Source organism: Zophobas morio, unplaced genomic scaffold (genome assembly GCF_036711695.1).
Source record: "Zophobas morio isolate AGI-343-1 ecotype UQ-CSIRO unplaced genomic scaffold, CSIRO_AGI_Zmor_V1 ptg000030l, whole genome shotgun sequence".
NCBI lineage: Eukaryota > Metazoa > Arthropoda > Insecta > Coleoptera > Tenebrionidae > Zophobas > Zophobas morio.
Window position 1 is genome coordinate 11,473,179 of NW_026972135.1, and position 15,269 is coordinate 11,488,447.

The 15,269-nt window shown below is 34.6% G+C and overlaps 2 protein-coding genes across 2 annotated transcripts; both read right to left on the bottom strand.

The window, feature by feature from the left end:
- Positions 1-6,072: 6,072 nt before the first annotated feature.
- On the bottom strand, positions 6,073-6,699 carry LOC135138782 (peptidyl-tRNA hydrolase 2, mitochondrial-like). Its single transcript, XM_064068799.1, has 3 exons — positions 6,550-6,699; positions 6,331-6,493; positions 6,073-6,280 (listed from the first exon to the last, which is right to left on the bottom strand). The coding sequence occupies exons 1-3, from the start codon at positions 6,697-6,699 to the stop codon at positions 6,075-6,077; spliced, it is 519 nt and encodes a 172-aa protein (XP_063924869.1). The 3' UTR covers positions 6,073-6,074.
- Positions 6,700-6,822: 123 nt separating this feature from the next.
- LOC135138781 (peptidyl-tRNA hydrolase 2, mitochondrial-like) lies at positions 6,823-7,689 on the bottom strand. The gene is made up of 3 exons (XM_064068798.1): positions 7,344-7,689; positions 7,133-7,295; positions 6,823-7,083 (listed from the first exon to the last, which is right to left on the bottom strand). The coding sequence occupies exons 1-3, from the start codon at positions 7,500-7,502 to the stop codon at positions 6,878-6,880; spliced, it is 528 nt and encodes a 175-aa protein (XP_063924868.1). The 5' UTR covers positions 7,503-7,689; the 3' UTR covers positions 6,823-6,877.
- Between the last annotated feature and the right edge of the window lie 7,580 nt (positions 7,690-15,269).

Below are 15,269 nucleotides of genomic sequence, written 5' to 3' on the forward strand. Positions count from 1 at the left end.
CCAGTGTTGCCAGAGTTACATGGTAAAATTTCGCTACATGTCGTTGAAAATTCCGCTAGAGCCTGTTTATGATTATTACAAAAATGCACCATTTTAGACATGTTTTAAGTTTTTTGTTGTCGAAATAAGTCTACACATATTAAGAAACAGAAAGGCAAAATGTAGCCCCGCCCACCTGCCCTATCTCAGTTGTGATGATTTTTTTTATTCGTATTGAGGCATGGGGGTGGAGCTTAACTGCAAAATGCTTTTTTCTATACGAGAAATTAAAAACATGCTTTTGAGCATCGTGTTGTTCAAAGAATACTAAGATTACTAAGTATATTAAAAAAAAATTGAAGCCAAAGATGAAGCCCCACCCATACCTGCCTTGATCCATGCTCCTCATCTAAATAGTAATAAAGTTTTCATTCGTCGTCAGGCATAGAAGCGGAGCCTAATTCTAAAATACATATTTTCTTACAAAAATTTACTATTTTAAACGTGTTTTAAGTTTCTAAAAATAAAAAAATCATCACAATTGAGTTAAGGCGGGTGGGCGGGCTTACATTATGCCTTTTTGTTATTATATGTGTAGATTTCTTTTCACAACATTGTCTGTGACTTTGTGGTGACCAAATTTGAATTAAAATTTCGCGTTGAAAAAACAACGGTGCATGTGCAAGTTTAGTTCTTTTTCTGGTGGTTGGTAGCTCTCCTAGATAATTTCTGAGTAGTATCTGCTGAGAGGGTTGGTAGTGAAGGTCACTTCTTTGTTAGAGAGTTGAGAGGCGTCACTGTTGTTTTATTTGGTGTGAGTAAAAGCACCCGGTAAGGTGGCTAAATTAAGTTTAGTTGGTTTGGTAGTTAAAAAAAGGGGGACGCCTTTGTTTAACGAAAATTAAGCGTAACTAATTATTACTGTTTTTCCAAACGGAAATATGCGAATTTTCGACTGACGCTCACACGTGGTGTAAATTTGTATTATTGTTTGTAAATTCACAGTTCATGTTAGGGTTTTAATCGTTACTGGTTCTTACACAATTTAACAGACATTAGATTTATTTAAGTAAACACTCACTAGAAGATTCCATGAAATTCACTTGGTCAGGATTTAGTCTTTTGTTTAACAAAGTTATAAATAAGTTTCTGCACCTCATGCAATTTTTCTCTATCTCACAATTTTAGCCTCAGGAATTTTCCTTGTTGTATAATTTAAATTGAACGTAAATTTTCATGCTCTGCAGTTCCTAACCTCATTTTTTTTGTCTGCACCAGATCTTTTTCTTGTTTTTATAAATCTTTGCAAGTTATTTCCACCACATAAATATTTTGTTGATTAATGTTTCCATCGTATAAATTGTCTGATGTCCAATTTTATTCCCAGATAAGAATCCTTTGCTGTTTAAAATTTCACGAGAGTGTATGGCGAATTTAAATGTTGTCTACTGATCTTTTTGAAACTTTAACACTTGTTCAGTTGTAATTTAATATCAGAGTCATAGAAATTGAACATTTAAATGGAATGGGGGGTAAATAACACAGAAACACGTGGCAGAAGCGGAGGGCGCGGTTCCTAGACGATCTGGCGGGATTTATCGCGTCATTTGCAAAAAAGACGCAACAAAAATACCCATAGGGAGCATTGTAGCATGAGCGGAATTTGGGGCTCCTGGTTGTGGCTAGTCCTCCACTGCGACGGCGATTCTATTCTATCAGCAAGCACTGCCGCTCAGCACTCCTCTATCTTAAAGAAGAAACGTGTCGCGCTAATCAGGCCGTTACGGTCGCAAACTCGTGCTTGGAAATCACGGCTATAAATAAGTTGGCAGCTTCACGTCGTCCCAACCGTTCCCCTGCGATAAATCCCACCAGCTCGACTAGGAACCGCGCTCTTCGCTTCTGCCACGTATTTCGGTGTTATTTAACGTCAATTCCGTTTTAAATATTCAATTTCTATGACTCTGATATTAAACTACAACTGAACAAATGTTAAAGTTTCAAAGAGGGCAATAAACAACATTTAAATTCGCCATACAATCTTGTGAAATTTTAAACAACAGATAATTCTTATTAGAGACTAAGATTGGACATCAGATAATTTATATGATGGAAATGTTCATCAAGAAAATATTTACAAAACAAAAACTAGCAAAGATTGATAAAAACCAAAGATCTGGTGTGAAATAAAACTTGTGAAGATAAAATATTACGTGAGGTTAGAAACAACAGCATGAAAGTTTACGTTCAGTTTAAATTGTTTAACAAAGAAAACTACTGAAGTTAAGATTGTGAGTTAGAGAAATATTCTATGAGGTGAAAAATTGCAAAGCTAACAAATTTATTGTTTGCCCAGTTTAAAGGGATTTTTATGATAGGTCCATTCTGTCGAAGTTGATGATAGGGACAATGGAGGAAATCCCTAGCCATAAATAAGAAAGTGGTGGGTTTCTTGCAGGGCCGTACTTTGTTATTCAATTCATGTTCTCCGTCGTGGGGTAACAATGAGGTGATAATGTTTATTATCTTGTCATAAAAACCACTTTAAACTGGGAGTGCAATACACGAGATTAATACTTGCCACACTTTATCAACGCCAACGGTTCAAACAGGGACTTATTATTAACTGCCGTAAATGAACTATTAGCAATCTTGTGTGAAGAATTAAGAAGTGTTATAATGTAACACTTTAGTATTAGCATCCAGAAACTTATTTATAACTTTGTTAAACAAAAGACTGAATCCTCACTAAGTGAATTTCATGAAATCTCGTAGTGACTGTTTAACTAAATAAATATAATGTCTGTTAAATTGTGTTAAAATCAGTTAACGATTAAAATCCTAACATGAACTGTGAATTTACAAACAATGAATCAAATTTATATGTGTTAGCGTCCGTCGGTCAAAAATTGTGGCGTCGTCGTCGTTACGATTAATTATCGTTAAACAAAGGCTTCCTCCCTTTTATTAACTATCAAGCCAAGTAAACCGCGTCTTTTTATCATGCTTTCACACAGAACCAAACCAACAATGACGCTTTCATCTCTCTACCAAGCCGCTCTCTTCAACCAACCCTCTAACTAAAATTTCAAGCAGAACTACACACTACCCAAATGCGCCAACGTGCATATAGTTGCCTATGTTTAATGATTTTTTTATTTGATTTTTTTTTCAAATTCAAATTATTCAAATGTGATTTCGCGCCGCTGTTAATTTTTTTTTTCAGCTCGAAATTTTGATTCAAATTCGGACACCACAATCGCCACACTCTTAGGCGTCCTGGTGCCGCTGTCGCTGTGCACTTCGCTGCGTAGTGTTTCTATTAAAGTTTTATTCTCTTGTTGACTGCCATAATTTTAAATTTGCCGCCACACGTCCATACTAACTTATGTATTTGCATCCAGTTACTGTACTTCAGATTTTTTCTGTTTTTATTAAATTTGTGATATTTAAATATTTGCATTAATTCAGAACGTTTAATTTGATTTCATACCAAGCTAGGTAAGTTTTTTTTTGTAGCTAAGAACGAAGAGGTCTTCAACCTGCGCAACTTGGTCGCAGCTTTTTTTTCAGTGGAGGTGTATGTGATTTTGTATCCTCCATATATTTTGTGTTTTATTTGGCGGTACTTTTCCAACCTTGGGGATATACTGTACCTGCACTGTTCTAAATATGTAGTAAGAAGTTTTCATTCGTTGCTAGACCTAGAGGAGGAGCTTAATTGCAAAATCTATATTTCCCTACAAAAAATTATCATTTATTTAAACGTTTTTTAAGTTTCTAAGAATAAAAAAAATCATCACAATTGAAATATTTTGCCACTTTTTCTTAATAAACATGGTATTCTTTGAACAACACGTTACTCAAAAACTTTTTTTTAATTTCTTGTAAAGAAATAAGAATTTTGCGGTTAAGATCCGCCCTCTTACTTCACGGCGAATAAGAAAATCATCACAATTGAGACAGGGCGGGTGGGCGGGCTTACATTATGCCTTTTTGTTTTAATATGCGTAGACTTTTTTTCACAACATGAAACTTAAAACATGTTTAAAATGGAAAATTTGTACAAGGAAATATCAATTTTGCAATTAGGTTTCGCCCCATTTTTTTCCTTTCAAAAATGTGCCATTTTAAGATTGTTTTGAATTTCTTGTTGTGGAAAGATGGCTATGTATATTAAGAAAAAAAAAGGCAAAACGGAAGCCCCCCCCACCCACCCTATCTCAATTCTGATGATTTTTTTTCATCCGTCGTAAGCCGAGGGGCGGAGCTTAATTGTAAAATCCTCATTTTTCTACAACAAATTACCATTTTCAGTTTTTTTTGCGCTGTCGCCGCTACACTGCTCTTTGGCCAAAATTCCGCTACGTCTGGCAACACTGAATGACACCGTAGTTTTTTAAGACCCACCACTGACCCGGAAATGACCGGCATTCAGGCAAGACTTCTATCATTACGGGTACTAAGACCAAGTAATGATATGAATTGATTAGATTAACAGAACAACTTTCGAGATTCTAGAATTACAGCATACAAATTAGTCTGCTATTATTCTCTAATCTCACCCCATCCCCAAAAGTCCAGCGTAACTACCGACCATTTATCCGCGCATCACATGAAAAGTGACCTACACTACTCTGACCTACTGGTGCTAATCTAATCTGACTGACATGATCAGACTGTTCAAGAAACTTACGAACAATATGACATGTTCCTAACAAAACAGCTTTTTGAATTTTGACAATTATTGAATCATTCAAATGCAAAGATTTTAAATTCTCAACTAAGCTATTTGGAACTACACCTACATTAGAGATAACTAGGGGTAGAATTGAAATTTTTTTAAGATTCAACATGGATTTCATTTCTATCGATAATTGTAGATATTTTGAAATCTTGGTGTCGTATGTTTGAATAATGTTGTTTGTGTTAGGAATAGCAATGTCAATAAGAATGGCTTCGTTCGTGTGTTTTTTGATAAGTATGATGTCTGGTCTGTTAGCTGTAATGTTTAAGTCTGTAAGTATTGTGCGATCCCAGTATAATTTGTATTTGTTATTTTCAAGGAATGGAGACGGAATATAAGTGTAATAGGGTGTCGTATCTTCGATTAAGTTCATAAGTGTTGCTAATTCTTTGTGAATGATTTTGGCTGCGTTGTCGTGTCTAGCTTTGTAATCAGTTTGTGCTAGGATGCTGCAAGAAGAGATTATGTGCTGGATCGTTTCAGGTTTTGCTTTGCATAGGCGACAGCAGTCGTTTTTTATGTTCGGATCTTTGATGATGTATTTTCTATAATTCTTGGTATTGATTACTTGGTCTTGAATAGCAAACACAAATCCTTCTGTTTCGGCATACAAACTTGATTTTTTTAACCAAATCAATGACATCTTCTTATTGACATGATTTTCTTCTAAGTCTTTGTAGAATTTTCCATGTAGTTGTTTTTGTTTTAGCCCACTTATTATTTTATCTATTGTGTGGGGGGTGTGGATTTCTTCGGTGTTCGACAGATTTAAGGGTGTGTGGTTCAAATCTGCTCTTGTGATGGTGCGAAACATTTCATTTCTTTCCGCTCGTTTCAAGAAATACTTCTTCAAATCTGAAATTTGTATCTGATATAAGTTTTCTAAGTTCTGGAAACCCCTTCCTCCATTCTGTCTTGGTAATGAGAATCTTTCAATCGACGATTTTGGGTGATGCCTTCTATACTGTGTGAAGATTTTCCTTGTTGCGATGTTTAAATTTTCAAGATCAGTTTTGGACCATTTAATGACTCCAAAAGAATATGTTAGCAGTGGAACGCAGAATGTATTTACTGCTTTCATTAAATTTTTTCCATTTAACTGTGTCTTCAATATTAATTTTAATCTTGCTACGTATTGATCTTTCAACTGTGTTTTCGTTTTGGTATGATTGATGTGGGAGGATTGACAGAAACCCAGATATAGGTCACTCTTTTTTTTTTTTTTTTTTTTTTTTTTTTTTTTTTTTTTTTTTTTTATTATTATTTAAAAGCAAACCTTTTTGTTTTTAATTATTACATTTTTTTTTAAATAAATAGGTAAAATTTATTTAATTTAGTGTAACTAGTTTTAATACAATTTTAAGTGACCTGTAATTTTATCTAATACAGTTTTTGGTGCCGGTCCTAACGCAATCACAGTTCGTGTCCCCGGTGCAACCTGTGTTTGTCCCGCATCTCTAATAATACTCGATAACACATTCATCTCTCTTGCTTTTTCATCTAATTCTAACAACTCATCTTCAGAATCAATCCGGACGGCTATTTTAGTTCCTCCTGGAAACGAACACTTTCATTGTCTCCTTATTAACAAAACGCAAATTTACCGAATCTAAGCCACCTTTCCAACGTTTGTGGGGTTTGTTCGAGGGCTTTAGCATAGGCTGCCATAGCAGCATGACCACACTGAGCAGCTACTTTTCCCTTTTGCATTTTTAGATCGTTTCGAACACCCATTATTAGTCGGTATTCATCTTTAGGGTCTTCAAACTATCAAAAAAGCGGATTTGTAAAATTATAGAATATTAGATGTGGTTGAACCTAACCTCAAACCTTTCTTCCATTCCCGGCTTCCATATACTAGAGTTGTGTGGCGGTTTTCTCAGGAATTTGAGAAAAATATAAGATGAAGTAGCACCTACCAATGCTCCAGCGCCGAAAATTGTTAAATAAGCGTTGCTTGCAATTATTCCCATTTTTGAAATTGTCTTTTAGGTTAGGCAATGTGCACAAATGTCAAATTCAAGGTTGGAAAGAATTCTTCGTTGGTGATATTACACCGATGGATTGATCAGCAACATTGTGACAGTATGATACAATTGACTTTTTAAGATTTATGTATTATAGAAAAAAGTAAATAAGGAGTTCTCGTAACTAATACAATTTTAAATTTTCAGTAATCTGATCTAAAAGATTTTTGCGCCCCGGTCCTATAGCAATCACGGTACGTGTGCCCGGGGCAACTTGTGTATGGCCTGCATCTCTAATCACACAAGATATTACATTAATGGCTTTTGCTTTTTTCTTTAAATTTAACAATTCTTCTTCTGAGCCCACACACACAGTAATTAGCGGTCCTCCTGAGAACAAAATGTAATTTTCTTTAAATTCATAATTAAAGACACTTACCACACATGAGCCACTTCATCAGTCTATTTGGTATGTTCGCTGACGCTATTGTGTAAGCTGCAACACTTGCGTGACCACACTGAGCGGCTACTTTTCCCTTTTGCATTTTTATGTCTGTACGAACTGCAATTACCAGCTGATATCCACCATCTATGCTCTGATTCTGAAAAACTATGCATAAATTGTTTGTTATAGAATTTCAAAACTTTACTTTTGACTCAAAACATGCTTCTATGATGTTTGGTGGATCTTTCAGTTTTTTGAGGGGTGTTTTTTTGCGACCTTTTACGAACACGTAAGTGGCGGTTGCTCCGATTAGCGTGCCGATAACAAAAGTGCATAAATACTCGCAATTTACTGAAAGTTTCATTCTCAGTGTATAAAATTAAAAGTTATTTTGACGTGTCGCAGCTTTTATAGGTTAGAACACGTGCTTGTGTTTACAAAAAATTTGTAAGGACAGCGTGGAAGCAGTGGAAGTGTCAAGGATGTTGCTACCGGTACATTTGTTGTAAATTTGTTGTATGTATTTTATCAGTGTATGAAATAAAAATAAATAAAATCTGATAAATCTTGTCTAATTAAACTTCGATTACGGTTATGTTTGTTTTCCACTATGGTTTTCCACGTATGTTCCACGTCATGAATGATGGGTTGCCTAGTAACGCGGCGTTCCAATTTGATCAATTTTATTATTTTCCAGCTGTCTTGAATACCATATTGGTTAAACTCACTGATATTGATCCTTTTTAAGTTCAAAGAAATAACGTTGAAGCGTAAAGTACGAACAATACTCTCGCAGTGTCCTGACCATGACATTAACTTTGTTCGGTGTTGCGGGGATAATAAAATAATGGATCTACGTTACTTTATTAAGGATTGCGCTTTAATTAAACATACTTATCACAAAAAAGAAAAATTCTGGAAAAATTACTCTCTAAAAGTAGATTCAGATTTCGCACAAAAACAGGGTTAAATAAACTGAAGTCAGATATGTATTGCCAAGCTTACGGGTAAAATTCGGTAAGAACACATTACCACACGATGAGCGATTTCAGTGATGGAGCAATTTCCAGAAACACTGAAGAAATTTCCCAGAATCCTTACAATCCTTAACACTTCCAACTTCGTTAATGCAGCTTTCAAATTCTTGACGTGCGTCATCACTAATATTAAATGTTTGAACCTCTTCAAACAATTTTTTTCTCCGAATGGCACCATCAGCATAGATTACTCTTTTTTGTAACAAGATACACTTGTGAAAGCAAGCTATGTTTTCCGGTGTTTCGTCTAATAAATTGTTTGAATTTGCTATTACATCTTCGACAGTCAACGAGTTTTCTTCCAGACATTTGTACAACATCGCTTTTCGATTTTCATATACGGAGGAGCCTTGCTTGTCTGCAGTGCACACCTAAAAGAAGGAATATCAAAGAGTGCTCGTAAAATTAGCTGTACACCTGCCTCGAAAAGTGTGGTAAAAGAGAAAAATAGAACTATGTTTCTCAGTTTCATGTTTTGTACGTTTTTGAAGTTGTATTTCATCTGTTGTTAATTTATATAAAGCTGTCACGGTAATCGTTGAAAAAATTAATAAATTAGTTTTTATATTAATGTATAATAACGTTCATTAAAGTATTGCATGTTGCATGGACAATGTTGTCATTATTCTACGTGCCGGATTTTTTGGTTAATTTGCTAATTAAATAGTTTGCTAACCCGTAGAATCTACAGTTAATTTATTTGCATTGATTATGTTATTAGAGATGGTACCTACAAATTTAATTTATTTCGCTTTGGTTTATGATCTTGCAACAATTTAATTTTTTTTCTGTGGTTTCAGGATAGAAAAACGAATACTGGATTACATATTTTCGATAAAATGATAAACAAGAATCGAAGACCGAGATAATGTCCATTCAATTCAATATACGTATAACAATAATTATCATGAAATATTGTTACGTTGAATTGGTGATTAAACTCGGCATGGGTTAAACTCAACAATTTATTTCTCGATAACTCAAATTTACACGTCTAATTATTACACAGCGATTATGTACAAAATAATTCCGGCGCAACTTGACTGTACTCTCGTGGACTCGATTGAATGAATAATGCTCGTCCTCGAAGGTACCCTCGATTTTAAACCCAAACTCGTTGTAGATGTGTGACGATCGGGATCTTTCTCGATTGCCGTTCCCGACTTCCGCTTCCAGGCGTTTCTTTAGCGGTTCGCCGTTCGATCGCTGTCATTGACGATGAGTCATCATCGGCGTACAGATTAGAAAGTTCTTGACGGTCCATAGGCGTCGTACTGAGGCGGCATATGGGTTTATTTCGTAACATTGCCTCCTCCTTAACATCGACGGTGTCGGTGTGTATACGTTCGAACATTTGCGTATACCAACGTGTGCGAATGGTTCGAGAATACCGAAATCTTCTTGAATATGCTGAACTTATTCGAGCAAGTTCGAGAATCGACCTCCACGGCGTCTGACCATCATAGGTGGGTGGTTGAAATGTTCTGTAGGCCGAAATCGCATTACATGAGGTAAATGTTGCTGAATTTTTCATTAACTTTTCGAATTTCTTTATTTTGTTTTCTATTCTACCTTTCATAGTTTTCATTCGATTATCCATGTTGTTTCCCATTCGGTCTTCCTTAGTTTTCATTCGATCTACCATACATTTCTGGACTGATTTTTCGAACTCACTCTTTAGCTGATGCTCGACTTGCTCTTTTAATTTTTGGTCCGACAACATTTTGCATAACCTTCAACCTTCAAATTTGTTTCTATGTCCTTCATTTGTTCTTTAATTCCTGTTATTTCATTCTTGTTTGCTTCTATGTCCATGTGGAATCTCTCAGTTAAACTGATTATTGTATGGTTTCTTGCGTCTATTTTTTCTATTCTTGCATCCATTTTTTCGTCCATTTCTTTATGCTTACGCGCAATTTTTCCATTTCTACGTTCATTTGTGCAAGCATAGCCGTCACCTGTTTTACTTGATTCTCCAGTGCTGCTGCAGTTTGAGCCCTAGCCTCGGCAGACATAAATTCTTTAGAATTCTTGTCCAATCTGCCCGGAAGTCGTCGTAAAATGGGTTATTAATCTCAAATCTCACTTCCGACATTGGTGTCGGAGCAGTGCATCAAAATTTGATCTTACCTGTGACACCTGTGGAAATTTGTTCATGTCCTTAATAAACCTTGTTAATTTAAATTTCGATTAAGGTTATGTTTGTTTGAAACTCATGAATGATGAGTTGCCTGGTCTTCCATTGGTTGACCCTGACATTTGTAAGGTTTATGGGTTTAATCAAAGAAATGAAAAATATTTCTATGGCCTATGCTAATCTGAAAACTTTTCAATCGCCCGTTAGAAGTGATCCACGGCTTTAAATGTCAGAGCAATTTCAGGGCAAAATTAGTTTTATTATTTTCCCAATTTCTTGAATATCATATTGGTTCAACTCACTGATACTGGTTCAAAGAAATAATGTTGATAGCGTAAAGTACGAATAATAATCCAGTGTCCTGATTCTGACACTAACTTTTTTTTGGTGTTGCGGGGACAATTAAATAACGTATCTACGTTACTTTATTAAGTATTGCGCTTTAATTAAGCGTAGGTAGGGACTTATTACAAAAAAGAAAAATTCTGGAAAAACTACTTCCAAAAGTAGATTCAGATCTCGCACAAAAACAGGGTTAAATAAACTGAACTCATATTATTTATTGCCAAACTTACGGGTACAATTCGGTAAGAACACATTTACAACACGATGAGCGATTTCAGTGATGCGGCCATGTCGGGAAACACTGATAGACTTTCCCAGAATCCTGACAATCTTGAACACTTTCAACTTCGTTAACGCAGCTTACAATTTCTTGACGTTTATCGTCACTAACATTAAATATTTCAACCATTTCAGACACTTTTTCACTTTGAATGGCACCATCGGCATCGATTAATCCTTGTTCTAGCATCATACACTTACGAAAGCAAGCTATCTTTTCCGGAGTTTCGTCTGAATTTCTGTTAGCTTTTAAATCTTCGAAAGTCGCCGAGTTTTCTTCCAGACACTTTTTCATTATCGCTTTTCGATTCACATCTCCGAAGAAACCCTCCTTGTCTGCAGTGCATATCTAAAAGAAGGTATATTAAAAATGCTCGTATAATTAGCTGTAGGTACACCTGCCTCGAAAAGTGTGGTAAAAAAGAAAACTAAAATTACGTTTCTCAGTTTCATGTTTAGTATGTTTTTGAACTTGTATTTCATCTGATGTTAATTTATATGGAGCTGTCACGGTCATCGTTGAAAAATTTGTTAAATTGGCTTTTATACTGATATATAATAGCATTCATTAAAGTATTACATGTTGCATGGATAATGTTGTCATTATTCTACGTGCCGGATTTTTGGTTATATATAATTTGCTAATTAAACGGTTTGCTAACCCGTAGAATCTACAGTTAATTTATTTACATTGATTAGGTTATTATGTTTATTAGATATGGTACCTACAAATCTAATTTATTTTGATTTTTGGCTAATGATCTTGCAACAATTGAAATTTTTTGAGTGACTTCAGTGTAGAACAAAGAATACAGGATGACATATTTTCTATAAAATGATAGACAAGAATCGAAATTATAAATAATTGCATCATTTATAGACCTAGATAAGATCTTCGATAAGGCACCAAGAACGAAACATTATTGTTATTATCATTAATGATATTTAAAAGAATTTATAAACATACAAGAAATTATCTTAGAACAAATAGTACTGAATATGTCAACATCACACTATGTAAAATGAGAATATTTAAAATTACTAATTTTGTCTACATTTTCACTTTATTATAACAGATACTTTGCTAACAAGTTTAAGCTCTTGGTAACCGGTATTTTTTGTAAAGAATCTTGCAGCTTTTTCAATACCATTTCACCTACTCTTCCTGGGCTATCTAATCTAGTTATACTTGTTTTTAAGATGGTAAAATGCGTTTTTATATAAACCAAATTATGTTTGAGTTTCCTTTGCTGGAAATAGTGTTGAGCATCGGCGATGCATTTCGGCAACCATGTGCACGTTAGCGCTTTTAGGTAGTGGGTAGTTCTGCTTCAAATTTTAGCCAGAGTGTTGATCGAAGAGGGCGGCTTGGTGGAAGATGGCGGCTTGGTAGAGAGGTGAAAGCTGTGGATGAAAGGGTCATATCCAAGATAGGGGTGAAAATGTATTTTGCAACTTGTATATATTAGCTGAAAAATCAGATACGTTAAAGTCACTAAGAATAACATCATTGTTCATATGTGACTCTTCAAGAGTGTTAAATAAATTTAGAGAAAACTCGTAATCAGTGAGGTTAATGGAAGGAGGAATGTACCATGTCTATTTTTGGTAATGTTGATGTGTACTAAGTAATTATTCCGAAATTCAAAAGAAGAGGAATAATAAATATTACTATACAAAGTAGGAACATTCTGATACAAAAAACTGAGTAACCGATTCATCATCAGATGCAGTATTATAGTTTAAATGGCGAATTATGCGAGGGACACCACTGAAATGCCGATTTGTCAGTCCAGTTTCACCATTATTGCATATTACATTAGCTATCTCTCTAGTTAGTCTGTTTTTATACATTTTGACGTAATTTGAAAATATTTATCGTTAAACTAATTATGATATTTGTACTTTTATATAATTTGTTGCAAAATAAATAAATTTCTGTGAACCAACAGCTCGAAGTTCGAATGTCAAGGAAATAACACCGTTTTATAAAAAAAATAACCGCGAAGGTCATTATGTCACCAAGGATCGCTTTCCAGCCTGTGTAATTATATGGAAGTAAAGCAGGTAATTAACTTTATTGAGTGACTTTTACTTCTTCCGTGCTTACACACAAAGATTTTCTTGCTAGTTTGCATTCACGTTGTATAGTTTTTTTGAAATTTGTCTTTACACTTCTATTCCTCTATAATTCCGTCTAGTCTGGAATTATTACTCAAACAAATACATGTTATTATAAAAAGTAAAGTAGGTACAATTACCCATTTGTAGAACAATCCATTCATTTCTGTCACATACCTACCATAATTACACAAGGTCGGTTTTTCGCTCTATCAACCCACACGGATAAGAAGTACTAGCAGGTACAATGTTCTGCTAATGGAAATCAAAGGTATTTTTTCAATAAATGTGATAATACAAATTTACAACGCACTTACCATTGCACGATTATCCATTCATGAGCAAAATGCCACCAAAGTTCGGATTCCAAGCGCAAAGTTTGATTGAAGAGGGAAGAGTCCCGAAGGAAATTTTCAACGAACTGAAGCAATGGTGTTCAACCCAAAGAATTCCGACTTTGTCTGACGAACAATTGGTTGTATTTCTGCTGTCTTGCTACAATGTTTTGGAAGCCACCCAGAAAACGATCCATGCACACTTCAAGTGTAAAAGTGGAGCCCCCGAGTTGTTCTTCAACAGGGATATCAATGCAGAGGATATGCAGAAGTGTATGAAAGTTTGGTAAGTTACATGAAAAAAAAGTTGATTATTTCCTAATCACGTTTTTGCTTAACAATCATTTGCACTGCTTTCACGGTATTTGGACAGCTGGATATTATATTTATTTCAAATGTGAATGTGGGTTTGTTACTTAACTAATCTGTAGTAAATTTAACCGCGTCTGAACACAATTTTTTTTACGTTTTCGAATATCTTTTCAACTAAATTTTTTTAAATATCAATTTGTTGCTAATATTGGGATTCCAAAATATATTTTCATGTAAAGTCTAAAATATTATCGAGTGACTATTAATGTTTGTGATTTTTTTGTCAGGTTGGCAACATATTTAAAATTTCTAGTCAGTAGCTACCATTTTCTTATTACATTGTTGCAAGTTATCATTAATAGTCACTCGATAGTTTAATTGACTTTTGTAATAGAATTGCTGTAATTTTTGACTAGCATTCTTGAAAATTTATGAAATAACCGTCAAGACGTTATAATAACAAAAAAATAAATAAATAAATAAATAAATAAATAAATAAGTGCCGTTATCTGTTACAGTCAGATTTCCATCCTCCCAAAAAGAACAGACAAAAATGAAACCATCCTGTTATTCAGACTACAAGACACGGCTTATCACAGATTTAATTTAGAACATGTTATAAAACTCGTTTTCATGGTCGGTGAGTTACCCCTATATCACAACCCTCCGGACGGATTGATCGCCCTCATTGACCTCAAAGGAGTGGGTTTGCTTCACATCACGAGACTAAGGGTAGGACCACTGCGAAAATTCTTCCATTTTGTACAAGAAGGTTACTCTTGCAAAATAAAACAAATTCATGTATTGAACACCGTGTATTTCATCGATAAGATAATGGTGATTATGAAGCCACTAATGAGCAAAGAACTCTACAACATGGTACTTCGTTTGATTTTTTTCAACAATAAAATAATTTTTGTTTTTTCTGTAGATCAAATTTCATCCAACCAACTTGAAGATGGACGATTTTTTCGAAAAGCATATATCCAGAGATTGCGTTCCAGAGGATTATGGCGGGAATTTACCCAGTCAGGGGGAATTGAGTCTGCAGACATATAACGCGTTTCGAGGGATGAGGCAGTTTTACAAGGATGAGGAAGAGCAAGTGAAGGAGTATAAGCGGTTACAGTAAAAGAGGGTAGCGAGGGTGATAGTTGGAATTTAGTTAATAGTATGTTCTTGTGTATTAAATGAGGTTTAAATAAAGTGAGTTTAGTAAACACAAAAAATTGAAAATATTTGGAAATTTTGTTTTCTTTTTTATAAAATAGATGGTGGAATATTTTAAAGCATTTAGTTGGAGTGACGCAAATTGGTGAACGGGTTTTAATTTGCGTCACTGATTTATAGGCGCGCAATTAACAAAGAGAACAAATTCAAGGTCTGGTAGGTGAAATAGTCTAAAAACTGTACTATTTTGTTTAATTACCTAAGCGAAAACTACTTTTTGCTATTAGGATTAAAGATAAACAGGATCCGATTTACATTTTTTTTACGATGTATTAAGAATCAACAATTTTTTGCTACACGCAGTTTTATTACCACTTTTACGACTTTTACAGGAA